The 16,103-nt window shown below is 40.2% G+C and overlaps 3 protein-coding genes across 9 annotated transcripts in view; 1 reads left to right on the forward strand and 2 right to left on the reverse strand.

Annotated features, from left to right (window-relative positions):
• Window positions 1–8,766, reverse strand: part of TBC1D23 (TBC1 domain family member 23) — a 33,293-nt gene extending 24,527 nt beyond the window's left edge. For 4 of the 6 annotated variants that reach the window (XM_040545269.1, XM_040545267.1, XM_040545268.1 and 1 more), the window contains exons 1-3: window positions 8,486–8,766; window positions 822–933; window positions 487–592 (exon numbers count right to left, since the gene is read on the reverse strand). In XM_040545269.1, the coding sequence (XP_040401203.1) occupies window positions 487–592; window positions 822–933; window positions 8,486–8,766 (499 nt within the window). Of the gene's footprint in view, window positions 1–486; window positions 593–821; window positions 934–1,701; window positions 1,810–8,047; window positions 8,139–8,485 lie in introns of those variants that run through there. The other 2 variants (XM_040545270.1, XM_040545271.1) reach the window with 2 other exon arrangements.
• Window positions 8,704–16,103, forward strand: part of CMSS1 (cms1 ribosomal small subunit homolog) — a 239,978-nt gene continuing 232,578 nt past the window's right edge. Inside the window, exon 1 of one of the 2 annotated variants that reach the window (XM_040545300.1) lies at window positions 8,704–8,819. In XM_040545300.1, coding sequence (XP_040401234.1) covers window positions 8,765–8,819 — 55 coding nt within the window. In that variant the 5' untranslated portion in view covers window positions 8,704–8,764. The remainder of the gene's footprint in view (window positions 8,820–16,103) is intronic. The other variant, XM_040545301.1, reaches the window with a different exon arrangement.
• Window positions 14,033–16,103, reverse strand: part of FILIP1L (filamin A interacting protein 1 like) — a 69,378-nt gene continuing 67,307 nt past the window's right edge. Inside the window, exon 3 of the mRNA XM_040545265.1 lies at window positions 14,033–14,253. Coding sequence (XP_040401199.1) covers window positions 14,065–14,253 — 189 coding nt within the window. The 3' untranslated portion in view covers window positions 14,033–14,064. The remainder of the gene's footprint in view (window positions 14,254–16,103) is intronic.

Raw genomic sequence — 16,103 nt, forward strand, 5'->3', positions numbered from 1 at the left:
CTGCTGAAAATGCTATTAAAAATACCTCCTTCTAAAAAATTGCTTATTAAGTCCAAAATGTTCAGTATGTTTCTTCTCCTAAAGGTTATATTCATTTTTGTGCTACACCAGCTTTTCAGATTAAATACTGGACATTGGACAATTAAAAACTTGAAGAATACCATAGAAAGAATCACATGTTTAGAAGACAGAACTTGGAAAAAACATTATTTTTTTTTAAACTCCTGGAGCTTTCTTTGCATTAGACTCTGTCCATGCAAGCTATCACTTACAAGTTAATACTTTAAAATTCCATGACATCAACCATCTCAGTGTTGGAGTAGATAAGATACTCTTTCCTATGATTTCTTGCTAGTTTTCTGTGCTCTCTCATCTTCCTCCAAAATGTAAACATCATTCAGGTTATTTAATTCAAATAACAAAGCCCTAAAACAACTGAGAGTACACGAGTTTTCACACAGGCGATCTAAATGTAACTGAACTTACCAATTAGCTCTTGGCAATCCTTATGAATTATGCTCTGTTCTGGCAGATCTAAACAGCCGTCCCATGATGCCAGGCTGTCCCCCTTTCCCACAACATTAAGTGCAATCTGAAAACAACAATAAAAAATGTTTCAGTGTCGTTTATTAGTTACTCTGTTATTGAGCTCACTAAAGAAAAAACGTTCTAAAACTTAATCAACATACTTGCATATTAAAACTTCAGTATGACATGAACAAGTTGGCTTTCCTGTGGAGATGCCTGATAATTAAATCATTCACCTCAAATCAAACGCCACCTCAAGTATTTCCTAGTTTTGGATTTAAGCTCCTATTTACCTTCCAGACTTTGGCCCTCAGATCAGCAGGCAATCGCCTTCCTTGAATGATATTTCTCACGGTTTCAAGATCACAGCCTCCTTCTTCCAGAGCTTCTGCAAGATCTTTTTCCCTAAAATAATGATATGTACAGGGTTTATTAAAAAAAATAACTAATTACACAATATTTTAAAATCTTTATCTATTAAATTGATATAGACCAGAGGCTACTATCAGGCAGAAAGACACACATATGTAAAGGTTTGTTATAAGACAATTTCCCAGTTACTGGCAAAACAAAAATAAATAATATTTGCAAGATTGTGTTTACTCCTTTATTTTTAAGGCTGTTTGTTCAACTTCTAATTTCATTCAGTTTTCATAGGAGAGAAAACAAGCTCAGCTCAGATTTTTGTTTTCATGATGTGACAATGTTACAAAAGGTATCATAAAAATGCAAATTTAGTGTTAGTTTACAAAGTAAGAGAGAGCGAGCAAATTTTTACTCACATACACGCGGTGCGTTCAAAGCAAACACTACACCTGAATTAGATGGCAGAGGTCTTTTAAATGCATTATTAATGTATTAATAAACCTAGAAAATGGAAAAGTCTTTTCAAAGATTTAGAACATTTAGTTTTGAATTCCACCTTTTCCAGAAATGGGAAAGGACCTTTCAGTCAAACTCAGGTTTAACTATACAGTTCTAGTATTATAAGTGTGGATGTGTGCATAAGACTGAAATAAAACATATACAAATATTAATAGTGTAGAAAGTAGAGAAATACACAAATTCACAAGACAGTCAAGGAGTAATGATACTTTAGTTGCCATAGTATGACAACTCAAGTCATTATGCATTACAGATAAGAAGGTATGCATTCAGAAATTGCTACTTTACAATCTGATAGCTTCTGCTGACTGTTCCATGCTGTCAGTAATGAGAGAACCACAGCTGATGATTTGAGGAATTTCAATATGATGGAGCAGAGCAGTGTCAAAACACCAGGTTCACTGGAAAAATAGCAACGGCAGAGATATATAGGTCCCGTAGGCAGAACTTCTCCCTTACTGTGTATCTTAACTGTTCTCTATTAGCTCTGACACATGCCTTAAGAATGACGCTGTGTCATACACCTGAGGAATCAAACACACCCAGGAGGTTAAGAGCCACAGCAAAACACAGAACATGACTGCTTATTCAGGACAGATAGTCAAGTATAAGGACTCATTCCCTGTGAACAACACGTACTTATACACGTGGCAGAACATTGTGAAGTGTTATCAGTGCAACTCTCCATTACCCCAGGTGCTCTGTACTACGTAGACAATTCCATATACCCACGGAAAAAGCTCAGTCTCCTTCTTTAATTTGCATATAAACACAACTAGCTGAAATTCCTTGCTATAAGTCTTCTTGAGTTTGGTCTCTTGAAAGCTCAACACACAAAATTATTATTTTCTAACTACCACCCTTTTTGATAAGCAGATTAACCCCTCAATCCTAAAAGAACATATGCATATACTTGACAATAACCAACCAGCCAGCACCACTGAAGACTTCTCAAAGTATTTATAAGGTTAAAGAGTAAACACTTTCCTTCCAATTATCAGCCAGTTTCTTTTCCAGCACTTTTTGGCAGCACTTTAAAACATATTTCCAATATACACTGGGATACAACTAACAGTCCATTTTCTTCAAGTAATTGTGCTAATTTGGTTGAAAGAAAAAAGTTTACAAAAGAAGTTTACAAAAAGACTGACTTGCCTAATTTTCTATTTTAGTTTTAAAAATAAAATCCCAAAGCCAAATTATTATAGAACTACAGACTGCACAGGAAAATATCCAATTCCCGATACAGAAACCAGGGGTAAAAATACACAAGCACACTTGTACATCCATCACCTATCCCACTGCCTGATGGTGTACATAACAATTAACACCAGAAAAATTAAACAACCAGATCAGTTAATCCTTAATTCAAATCAAGGATTTCCAGGACATTTACACAAAAAGGCTTAGCATTCTGCAGAACCTGATGAACTCTGGGATGTTCTAACATCAACAAAAGCCAACACCAAACAAACGTAAGCTGAAGAGAGACAGATGCTCTCATCTATAGTGTAGGCAGATGGAAATGAGCACTACAGTTGCATGCAAATTGTATTCGAGGTGGAAAGGTCTTAAACTGTAATACTTAAATTTGATTTCTATGTCCTCCAAAGGACACAATTCGGAAAAAAAAAAAAAAAAAAGGAATTTAATTTTTGTGAAACAGCACTTGAAAACACAACTACACAAGTTACAAAAACATACCTGGCAAAGAATTTTTCATGAATCCATGAGTAGTAATTCTACCAGTTACTCGTACCTAATATTCACAGCTAAAAGATCTGCGCATGGACTAACATCAAGATCACCTTCAACATGCTATCTGCAAATGTGTATTTCCTATATTTGCTACATCTTCATAAGTATTGCCATCAGCACTTTCTACCCTGTGACTTTACTATTTCATATTAAAAAGCAAGAAAGTTATATGCTCATCTCTCACATTAAGGTGTGGTACAGTAACACATTAAGCTAAATGAAGTAACAGCAGGAAAAAAAAATATCATTCTATTATGATTCAATTAGCTATTCTTTTTTGTTGTCAACTCCCAAGACTGTTCAGAGGCTATGAGGAATACTTTTCTAATAAATATTCTATTCAGGCTATCTGGTAAAGTATTGTGAAAATGATTTTGATACTTTAACACATGTCCACCGGCTGTGTTTTAGCTTATTTCACTCTGTGTTGTGCTATAAATGTTCCAGCAAACTGCTGGCAGTCTGGATCCTTGTCTTTAATGAATACCAGCTAGGAAGCTTTCTGTTTATACAGACAAAAACTTCCTACAGTTACTTTGAAAAGAATGTAGTACTTCTGTTTATAGGCAAACTCCCCCCAACCTGAACTTCCTAACTTTATGCTCTACCATGGCTCCACTGCCATGTTCCTAGAAGCTATTCAAGCTTTGGTTAAGATGCGTACAATCCCAGCCTACACCTCAGCTGTGGCCCGAAAGATATAATTCTCTCAAGACGTTACTTCAAATGCTATAACTCACAATATTGCTAGTAGTATATCTGGAGTAAATTTCCATACTACAGAAGGATCTCTGAAATTCAAGCCAGTGGTCAGCAACCTTCACAAATATTCAGAAGTGTGTTTTTATGTTGTTGTGTTTTTGTTTTTTTTAGTTAAAGCACTTATGATTGAGAGAGAGTCAGAGGCAACAAAAATTGATCAACTGTTAGGTCTTCAGTTCCAGCCTTTTTTTTTTAAAGTATTGTTTATTTCATTTATATACAACCATGAAGTGCTTGGTAATAACCACTTACAAATACTAATGAAGGGATTAAGTAATTGTGGGGGTCTGAATAGCAGGGAAAAGACAGTAGGAGTTTCAAGAAACCACAAATACACAGGAAAAAAACATAGTATTAAGAAAACTATAATCATTCAGTAGATTACAATGCTTGGAATGTACCTGCTAAAGTCCATTACTTCTATGTTTGGGGTTTATGTGGCAAGGGTTTGGTACTGCGGGGCTGCAGGGGTGGCCTCTGTGAGCAGAGCCAAGCAGCTGCCCCATGTCAGATCAGAGCCAGCTCCAGCCGGCTCCAAAAGGGACCTGCTGCTGGCCAGAGCAACACTTGTTGGGCCTCTGAGAGAGCAGAGTTAAGGAAGGGAAAGAACTGCTGGGCAACAGCAGCTGGGAGAGGGGTGAGAACCAGCCCTGCAGGCCCCCAGGTCAGTGCAGCAGGAGGGCAGGAGGTGCTCCAGGCACGCAGCAGCAGTTCCCCTGCAGCCTGTGCAGAGGCCCCTGGTGGAGCAGGCTGTCCCCCTGCAGCCCATGGGTCCCACACGGAGCAGATCTCCACGCTGCAGCCCGTGGAGGAGCCCCCGGTGGAGCAGGTGGATGTGGCCTAGAGGAGGCTGCGGCCCATGGAGAGCCCCCGCAGGAGCAGGCCCCGGGCCGGAGCTGCAGCCCGTGGGGGACCCGTGCTGGAGCAGTCTGCTCCTGGGGGATGGACCCCGTGGTACGGAGCCATGTGGGAGCAGTTCTTGAAGAGCTGCTGCCTGTGGGCAGCCCCCGCAGGCTCAGTTCAGGAAGGACGGCATCCCGTGGGAGGGACCCCACATGGAGCAGGGGCAGGGAGTGACCGTGAGGGAGCATGGGAGATGAAGCATCAGGGAGGGACCACAGCCCCCATTGCCTGTTCCCCTGTGCTGCTTGGGGGGAAGACATAGAAGAGGGTGGATGGGGAAGAAGGTGTTTACAGTTTGCTTTTAGATTCTTCCTGTTCTAATCTGCTGGTCATAGGCAATAAATTATATTAATCTCTCTACATTGAGTACGTTTTGCCTGTGACAGTAATTGGTGAGCCATTTTCCCATCATCATGTCAACCCCTGAGCCCTTTTCCATCGTATTTTCTCCTTCTCTTTGAGGAGAAGGAGTGAGAAAGTGGTTGTGGTGGAGTTTAGCTGCCCAGCAGGGTAATGCTCTTTTGTTATTAGGAAATACAGATCCCTTTGATGTGTTTCTTCCAAGTCAGAATGCATTTTTGGAAGAAAATGCTTCCTTTTGAATAAAGCATAAAGCTTCCATTTGTGATGGGCACACTTCTAATAATAATTTATTATTTTCACAACACAACAGGTGTTTTCTACGTGTACCAAATTCTTCATCTAAAATGAACTTATCACACCAAAATACAATGACCATCTTTTTTCCATATACACTTAATATGCTACCACACATCTGTCTGTTGAAGATCTTACTGGTTGGACTAAAATAGGGTTAAACTGCTTCCCGTATACAGACCACTAATCCGATGCCCTGACACTTGAAAAGATTATTTGACTACTCACTTCCACATTCTTTAGGTCACACACTCACTGTAGCTGCTAGTGACACACACTATCTAGTAGGCCACCGCTGTTTCCATTGTAAGCAGTAGTATTTAGGCATGCATTTGCTAAACATCTTCACACATCAATCCTGTTTTCCTTAAATCAGAAGCAAGGCTACTACTGGATGAACTTTTTTTTTTTTTTAAATGATGCCATCTTGTCAGGAGGACCATCATCAGCTTCAGTTTCTACAAATCTGTTGTGTCCTAGAATATCAAACACATTCAGCCCGCAAGTTTTCCTGCTATGAATATCAAAAATACATGGAAAGAGAAAGACAGGCACACATATAGCAATACTGTTGTCACAACTACAAGGACTGACTGCAGATATCAGTAGCAGACTGGACAAATTTATTCTAATGCTTTTTTCCCTGAGAAATATACTTCCTATAACCTAGTTACTCTGATTCCTACCTTTCATTTATGGTCCTCTTTACTGGAAAGAAAACCTCAACAAGAGCTATATTAAATCGAAAGTAATAAAGACTGTCTGTTCTCTACTGAAAACAAACAAAAAACAGTCCCTCACATTTAAGATCAAAATATCCCTTGTAGCCAAAACACTACTGAATATACTTTTAAATAGAATTTTAGAGGAAAACTAACTCCCTGACATTTTTACCTCTTTATTTTTTTCTCAGGTTTATTAATTTCACACTTAACTAAAAAGAGCTCTTGCTTTGTGCGCTTTCAGAAGAAATATGATGGTTCCGAGCACTAATAAGCCAGATTCTGAGCATGGAAAGACACACATGCACTAGATTTGTCATGTTGCTGTCTGAAACAATTTTGAGTGTATTTTGGGATCCACACAATGAATAATTGCAATGTAAAGTTAAATGCAAAGGAATAATTCCATCTATGGTTAGAGGTGTATTTAGTTAGGTCATGTCTTAACTGCATTCTCAGCTTTAGGCACAGATAAGCCTTCCAGCATCAAATACCATACTGCCGGGAATTAACTAAAATTAATTTTGAGAACATGCTAAATAGCTAAAAAGAAGTAGTTAACAAGCAAGGTCTGACAGACTTTTCTCATTTTTAAATCAAAACTGTTGCTATCAAACTTCTTGCACTCACTGATGAAAGCTGACAATGACACCTTTCAGTAACTACACAAAAAGGTTTTTTTTTCAATTGCATTGCGTAGTGGCAAATTTCTGGTTTCTGTTCAGGAAAACAAAACAGTCAGTATGAGTGTTTAACTCATCATTAGTTTGTGTCCGCCCTCCTCTCCCAAATTACTAAAACCAGTATTGCATGTCGAAGTGACACAAGAAAAAGAAAGGTGTTTTAAGCCAATAAGCACGTCCAGATTCAATGTGCTGTCACAGTCTCTGAAGACAGGATTACATCTGCCTTGGAATCCCTCTATAGAACTGAATATAGGACAAGGAATCAGAGCTGCCCTTTTTGGTCTCAAGAGTTCAGGTGGACATACACATCATTTTATGTTTCAGTTGTTTTCTTTTTAAACATGAAATGCTAGTGCAGAACACTATATACTTCAATACTATGACAACATAGCAATTTACACAAAAAAAATAATTCAAATGATGTATATTATACTTTAAAAAACATTTTCTATTCCAATGGCACCCAGCCATACATACACAAGACAGCAGTTTAAATCAATCAATAAAAATTCACTTAAGCTGGCTTTTAAAGAATAAGCAGAAACAAGAAGCTTCTTGTGAAGTTTCTAAACAAGCAATAAGGAATACAACTTTCCATTTTATTCACCGGATACAGCTCCAACAACAAGATTTATTCTGGCATCCTGAAGTAGCTTTTAAGCGCAAACCTCTGGAACAGTTTTCGTAAGTTCTAAGAACATCTTTTATTTTCCTATTTTCTAATGAATGCCTTGGAGTTTGCCTTTATGAGCAGAATCACCATTCATCCCCAAGAGCTGCGTTTGCAGAACCAGCATAGACAAAGAACAGATACCAGCTACATCTGCATGCGTATCAATCGTGTGTTATTTCCCCACAGTGAGACAACACAGCACAAAGAAGGCTGGGCATGCTTAGCATAAAACTTTGAATCCTCCACATAACAGCACAGAAACAAAAGCATCAGTTTGGAAACAACTGTAAGAAGCAGGTCCGTAATGAAGTGCTGGAAAAGTGCCTATGTGGAGGGGACAAAGAGCAAGGCAGTGGCAGAGAACCGCTGAAGGAAATCACATGCAATGAAGAAATGCAAGAAGTGGAGATACACAAGAGTGGACATGTAGGGCTTCAGTGTTTAAACCCCGTGTTTACTTAAGCCTCGGAAACCTTAAGTGACCAAGCATGCATCCAACACTGAAGTCCCGCCGCTGCTACCATCGGAATGCTGCTACACGGCTCCACAGTCTCTACTGGGGTCCTAGGGATTCAACGTAAACCCATCCTAAGCCCCAGGCGCGCTGGAGGAAGCAGACGGGCCGAATCACCCTGCCAGCAACCCAGGACCTCCCGCCACCCCTTCCCAGGCCCCCTGCCCCCTACCCAAGCCCGTTTTGCCCCCATCAGCCCCGCTCCGCCGCAGCCCGGGAGGGCCTCGCCCTCGGTTTGATGGCTTCGCTTCCTCCTGCGGCCCCGCCAAGCCGCCGAGGGCCGGGGGAGCCGGGCAGGCTGAGAGCCCCGGTGCCGGGCAGGAGGGGCACGGGGCCGTTTGGCCCTGCCCGGAGTGGGAGGAGGACTGGGAGCGGCTCCCCCCCCCCCTCAACTCACCAGCAGCCCGGCGGCGGCGCCTCTTCCCCTTCCGCCATCGCTGTCGGCGTGCCGTGCCGCCCCGCGCGGCCGTACAGCGCGCCCAGCTGTCGCGACTGCCTGCCTTCCCCTCCCGCTGCCAGCCCCGCTGTCGCGAGGTGAGGGCGCCGGCTGTAAAGCGCGGAAACCGGGCAAAGCTCCTCCTCCCCCCCCCTCCTGTAGGGGAGCAGCGCAGGCGCGACCGCGCTCCCGCGTGGCGGTACCATCATCTTCATCACCTTCATCATCTTCTTCATCATCATGGGGGACGCGCTGGAGGAGCCGTGGTGGGAGGCTGGGGCCTGCAGCAGCCCAGGTACGCCGCAGCAGGGTTGGGGCAGCCCCTGCCCGCGCCCCCCGCCTCTCCCTCCTCGGCTTGTAGCGCCCTGCTCCCGGTTTTCCACTCTCGCGGGTGTATTTCTTAATTTTTATTTTCCCGTCCTCTTCTATGCTTGTTCCCCACGGGGATTTTCTGGTGACCTCTACAGCCGGGCATGCCTGAGCTCCGGCCCGTCAAAACGGCAACAGCGAGTATAAGCACTTGGGGAACTGCAGGAATTCACCCCAAAAAGTGGATTTAAACGGACTTAAAACAGACCGTCCTGTGGAGGGAGCTGCTTGCTGCAGGAGCCTCTTGCTGTGCGTTCGGGGGCTATCAGTGCCCTGCAAGTATTTAGGCTCTGAACTGTGTTTTATTCCAAACTGAGAGTGTTTGATGTTGCTTAATGTGTGCTGGTATGCATAAGGGAGGTTAGTTATAGTTCTGAAAGACTTTGGAAGTAGTAAACCTGTAGTAGAGCCTGTGGAGGAAAAATACCTGCGGTACTTGAAGAAAGAGCATCACCCACGTGTTGGCTGGGGCATCTCCTATCCCCCTTGCCATGTCTTATGGCAAAAGGGCACTTATTTTCTCTAGTGATTTGTCTTTGGAGTGTGCCATTAGGGCTGATTTGTCTATTTTCTTGATGATAAATATCTGTCTCTTACACCCGGCATCTTAAATCAGTGGATCTTGAAGTGCTTTACAGAAAAGATATACAATACCCCAGTTCTTTTTTTTTGTTGCATTCTTAATGTGGAGATGTATTGTGGAAATCTAGGTAGGTCTAGGCAACTAAAAATTATTATAAGAATATTAGTAGGAGCTGGGAGATATCTGTAGCTCTGGATAGACTCCAGGTACTAAACCTTCCAGTGTCTTGATTTCCTAGGTCACCAACTTCCTGTGAAAAGGTACTTGGAGTATATTTTAAGAGAAGTAACGTATATATAAAATAAAGGGGGGTCACAAGCCCCTTGAGGCTGCTGAGCATTCCGTTTTTATTCTTAGTCTCATGTATGTTCCTTAAGCAGTTCCCGTTCCCATGGTAAGTGCTGTAAGGGATTTAGGACTCTGGAATGGAAAAGCTCCCAAAGGGCCTATTTGATCATTCTGCCAACCAGAGTTTGTCTTTGTGGTGGCTGGTAAACTGATTTTTTTTAAATTATTATTTATTGTTGATAGCTTTCCTTTAGAAACTCAATACAAATCAGAAATATGTTTATTCACTTGAACGATAAACTTTTGATATGCTGGGTAAACCGTCAGACTTTCAGATGAGACTGAATCCCAACTTTTTCAGTTATATACAACTCCTCAAGATTTTTGCAATTGTACTGTTGAGCCACTAAAATAATTCAGGTGAGGAAACACCTCTAGAGATGTCTAAGCCAGCTTTTAGCGCTGCTCGTTGTTTACTCCAAGAACGTTCTGTGGATGCTTTGCTACTTGTGATTGTGGGAGAATGTTGTGCAAACCATGTGTATCTGGACTCTGCTGTCCAGATCCCACCTCTGTGAACTTGTTGACATGTTCTTTATGTGGAGCCTGTTGTATTAAGTTGACACAAGCCATCAGCAAACTAAGAAGAACATGTGTTATTTTTATTTTGTGTTACTGCTCCTCACGTACAACAGACGTAAAATCAAATGTTCATTTGAACTGCATCTTAAGGACAGGGTTTACAAAGTACAGTGTACGCAGAAATACAAGAATATAATTTTCCATTAGTGCTTTTGACAGATTTGATCATGTTTATTTCTGTAAAATATGAAATTAGTTTAAAAAAACTCTCCACCTTTGACCTATTTTAAAAAGCATCTCTGCCACAATAGTAGGTAGAAGCAGAAGAATTTGAAATATATACTTGAAATACTGACCTTTTGCCAAGTCCCTTAAGACTAGCCCTAGAATAAAACCTGACCAATGGAATATTCATCCAAATAACTTATCCCTCATAAGTGTCTTTAAGTGTCTTTGATTTTAGTGACTTGTACTTAGAAGATGCTACTTTTAAGATGAAGTGTGTGGAAAATGTTCAGACTTGCTTAAAGGGGAGGAAAATACGAGATACATATCGTAATAGATGGGTATAAGAGTAATTCCTAATCTGTTTTTGTCCACATCATTGGAAATCATTAGTTTAGAGTCTGTATTAAAATTTGAAGGTAGTTACTCTCACTTTTGAGACATGAATGTTTACCGTGCTTCAGGGGGTTTATAGAGGTTTAAAAAAAACAAAAACAAAACAAAAAAAAAACCTGAAGGGATTAGCCATCTATTTACCTTGCCACATGACACAAACCAACTTGCCAAATAACTTCTTCAGCAAACCTTTCTCTTTGAGAGATACGGAGAGAGGGTGGTTAGGGATTATTGTCTGTTTATTAGTTTTGTTTAGTGTTGCACATGTCCCAAGTTGCGTAAACGCAGGGTTTCCTTCACTTGCTTTGACCAGTTTATGCCACAATTGCATCCATTATTGAATATTATTTTTGTATTGCATTCAGAACTGTACAGGAGAGGTTAAGGAATACTCAGGAATTTGTTTAGTACTGGTGCAGGATGCTAGCTGTTTCCTTTTCTCTCCATGAACAGAAAGAGCACTCCTCACAGGCGTTATAAATGTCCTTGTCTTGCCTGTAGCCAGTGTGCCAAATCTACCGAGTAGTTTGAGGGATAGATGTCTGTTTTCCAGAAATTCTTCCAGTTACCTCTTTCTCTGTTACCACTCCTTGTCTTTCATTCTCCCATGCTTTCTTTGCCTCCCTTAATCCCATAAGACTGTAGTATCCGCCTCTGGCAGTTTTTTTTATGTCCTTAAGTAACAGCCTATGTTGGTTGTGTCCCTTTTACATAGAAATGATTTGTGTCATCCCAAGACAGAGCAAAAGACGGGGAAACTATTTTATGTCAGCAGTACAAATAGGTGAGAAGTATAGCATGGTGCTGTGGATGATGATCTGACAGCACTTGAGAGGTCCTTCGGTACTCTAAAGCAAAGGCTGCTATTGCAGGATTTAATTTCTTGTGCCAGAAGTTTTTTTCTTTCGATAGGCAGGCAATAAAGGCTGCCATTGATAAACAGCATCAATTTGTAATGTGGGATTTGCAGCTAATGAGGAGTAGATCGATCATTGTAGCACATTCGGTGAGAGTTTTGTGGGCTTGATTTGGAGCTGAGATCTGTTGGCGGATCTGCATGTAGAGAGTTTTGTGTCTTTCCGTTGGCTCATCCGTGAGTTGCTGTCCCTTCAGACAAACGCTGTTCTCGTGCTGAAGCTCCTTCTCACATCTCTCTGGTAAGCATGCCAAGTTGACAGCTGCTTTTTCAAGATTGTTTTGCTTCTTCGCACGTACACATACTTGTTCTGCAACTCGCAGAGCACCTAATAGAGTGCTTCTGTGAACTTTATTTGGATCTGAGCATATGTCACACATAGCCTCAGAACTTTATCGTTACCTCCAGCTTTAGTGAATTACATTTGAAGGCTTCTCTTTTTAATATAGAAGAGTCTCTTTTCAATTTCTGCTCTTTGCCACAAATGTGTCTCGTAGGGCACGTGCTGAAATAACTTTTCAGTAGACTGATCTTTTTAAACCTTCCCTTTCTTAAGTACCCATGGAGAATTTCTTGTGGAGCTGTGGAGGGAGGCATGGGTTTCTGTTGTGGGTTTGTAAAAACAGTCACGCAGGAGTGCTAATGTGGTGTACTGTCTCAGTGGCTAAGTTAAACTTTTAGCTGTGAAATAAAAGGGAGAGAAATTGGGTAACTGAATGCATCAAAATCTCTCTTTGCTTCAGCAAAACAGTCCCAGTTCTGTCTGTGGTGCTGTGATCACTACCAGCTTTGGCTTTATTTAGGAATTAGGATTTGGCAGTTCTTAAAGAAAGACCTATGTGAAAGGAACTTTCCCACAAATTATCAGATGAGCCATTTAGACTGTTGGAATGCACTCTGTTAGGGGAAGAAGAATGAGGGAGACATTAATACCAGGGAAATAAACTAATCTTTATGTTCTAAAACAGTAACTGATGTTAGTTGGTATTACAGAATTCCTGTGGGGGAGTTACTTACAGTAATAGTATCTCGTTAGTTTTATACTTTATAAAATGGAACAGTCAGGAATTTTCTTGTTAGAGCAACAATTGCTATTTTACAGAAAATTGAAAACAACAAACCTGGAGCCTCTTCTGATGTTTTGATTTTTTTGTGTGTGTGCATTGGCTGAAAGGAAACTTGAGTGATTTTTTAAGTCCTTTAAAGAAGGTATACTTTAAGAAAAAAGGAATATGCTAACTTATTTCGTGGGTGATCTAATCCTACTTGTGCAAAGAATTAGTTGGTTGAAAAAACTTCACTAAGTTATGACTGCTGCTGTTTATTTTACGTGATTGTGAGCAGTTGTAAGGAAGGGCAAAATTGTGGAAGGCTGCAGAAACAGAGTTGCATTTCTTTCAAGTCACAACATACTGTTTATACTTGACACAAATTTTGATCAGTTCCAACAAATACAGTTTAAGTGAACTGAAAACTAAATACTGTAGTCCAAATAAAAGGGTAAAAGTTAATATAGCTAACACAAACAACATCCATCTCAACTCTTGCATCTGTTTTTGAAAGGTAACATCTGTGTGAATGCAAGTGGGGCTAATCATACTAATTAACTCATCGAGGAGAGAATTGTTCACCTTCAAGTCATGTTTCTAAAGTGATGCTTGGCACAGCAAGGAGCTCTTTATTTCTTGCATTTCTATGCAATTTAAGAGTAGATTTTTTCCATCCCTCTCTTCATTCTGTCTTTACTAGCTAACATAAAATATCCATGCTAAAACACTTTTTTTACTAGACCAACTTTAAAAGCAAAACAATCCCTCCTTTAACCCTGCTTCATTTAGTTTATCGTGTACTTGTATAAATCTACAGAAACATTAATACTGCTGTTTATGAAATAAAAAAAAAAAAAAAACACATTTATAATAGAAACTTATTTGTATCTCATTTGCTTTCCCACTGTGAGGGACAAATTGTGGAATGACACCAAAAAAACAAGAGCAGAGCTTGGTCCTGGCAGACATGCACTCAGCTTTGGTTCTTAAGAATTTGTCTCTCTCTTGCTGTCGTGTGGTTGGTGCCCATTAATGCGCTGAGTGTGTGGATGATTTCCCCCAATGGAAATAACTGCTACTGAGGTTCAGATTTTCTTTGATCTATGACAGTAAAATGGATTTAAGCAATTATTTACCTTCTTCCTCCACTTTGAAGGCAGGTTTTAGACACAGTCCTTATAATATGTAGCTTTCCAGAACTGCTGTCTTGGAGTGGTTTGTTGAGATGTCCAGTGGGAATTTTGACAGGTAGTTTAGTTGTGCTCGTAGGCTTTGGTTTGGGGATTCGAGTCGGAATTGATTGACGGAATGCATCAGTGATCTTGAAATAAACCAAGAAAGTAGTCATGTTAGGGACGAGAGGCTGGTTGTATACTTAGCTCTTCACTGTTCTTTCCACTTCATGTAACTAAACACTTACATATATATACCTTTTATAGTTAAACAACAGAGTAAAAGTTCACTGATGATTAAAAAAACAAATAAACCAAAAAAAAAACAACAAACAAGCAAAAAAAACCAACATGGAAATGTTGCTCAAATGAGGATGGTAGAAAACAGCATAGAAACTTTGGTCAATTGAGTGTGAACGAGAATGAGCTGGACAAAAACAACTTTTGAGAAACAACTTCTAGTGGCCAACCATGTCTGTCTGGAATAAATAAATATTTAAATTTATCAGACTTCAAAAGCCTATGATTTGGCTGTAGACAACTGAATTTCTTGAAAGAACGAAGTAGGAGTGGAAAAGCTGATGTCAATTTTTTGTGTGTGTTCAGTATGGAGGACTTGGGGGAAATTTTTGCACATCACAGATGTGCTTAACGGATCCTGAATAGGAAAAAAATAACCTGGATTCACTGAAGTTTCAGAAGAGATAGAAAGCATAGTAGTAATCTTTAAGAACAATGTGGTAATTTTCCAAGAATTCAAAAGGAGATTATTTTTGAAATTGCTGAATTATTAACAGTGGTGTGCAATCTACTACTGAAATTGCTTGTGGGGCTAGAGGAATGTGATGCGACTTGTAGAGGTATTGGTAATTGTAACAGCTGAGCTGGTCAAACTATAGAAATGACAATAAGGAACAGCATGTGCACCCACGCGGTTACCGATTTTGCGATCCACAGTTCTTGGCAAGAATGATGTTGTTTTGAGTACCTGTTAGATACATAAGCACGTGGCATCAGATGGCCCAATAATGAGCTAGGCACTGGAACTATTAAATTGTCAATAGTGTTAAATTGTTTGGGTGGTCTGTGACCTGGATTTAACTCTGGAACAATTCACAGGCATAGTTTGGGAGCTAGCTCAGAGGAGGGTTAATTCAGAGTAGGTAGTTTGCAGCTGGCTCACCTGTTCTGGAGCGTCAGGGAGTTTCTTACAGTTTGAGTTGGCTGTGCATTACTGTCTGAGGGATGGACATAGATGCCTTTAACTTACTGGTATGGACATGGCTTTGTTATATTATGATTTAAGAAAAAAAAAAAGATAGTGGTCACTTAACAAAAGAATCTTGGGAGAACAGTTTCTGTGGAAAAAGTAGGAAAGTTACTGTGTTTAAAAAGTGGCAAATGGATAGGAAGCAAAGTTTACAATCAGTTTTAACAATATGGTGGTAACATTTGAACATGATAGAGACCCATGGTATTTAACTTTTCCCCTACGCAGTCTATGAATATGTTAGTAAAGAGCTAATGATGCTTGTATAGGGTATAAAAGGGAGGGTGTTAGAACAAAGAGTTTATGGTAATCTCCGCTACTGAATAGTGAGGTGATAAACTGTATGTCAATTCAACGTTAACAAGTGCAAAATAACATGTATGGGGAAAGTTAGTTTGCATACTAAACTATATATACTATATTTACTATATGTAAATATATTTATTGTCACTCAGAAAACAGGTCCTGGAGTCACTGTAAATGGTCCTAAGTATTCAGCAACTGGCAGTTGTCAAACATAACAAGCGCGTTTGGAATTACTATGAAAGGTATAGAAGAAAACATAAAACATAATTTTCTAGTGTGTAAATCTGAACCATACCTACATGGTTTCACAGAATTTTGTCTGAACAGCTCAGAATTGTGTATAACAGAATGCAGGAAAAGGTGGCAAAGATAGTCAGTTATGGAATGGCTTCTGCATACAGAGTGACAACATACGCTGAAGCT

The sequence above is a fragment of the Cygnus olor genome, chromosome 1 (genome assembly GCF_009769625.2).
Source record: "Cygnus olor isolate bCygOlo1 chromosome 1, bCygOlo1.pri.v2, whole genome shotgun sequence".
Taxonomy (NCBI): domain Eukaryota; kingdom Metazoa; phylum Chordata; class Aves; order Anseriformes; family Anatidae; genus Cygnus; species Cygnus olor.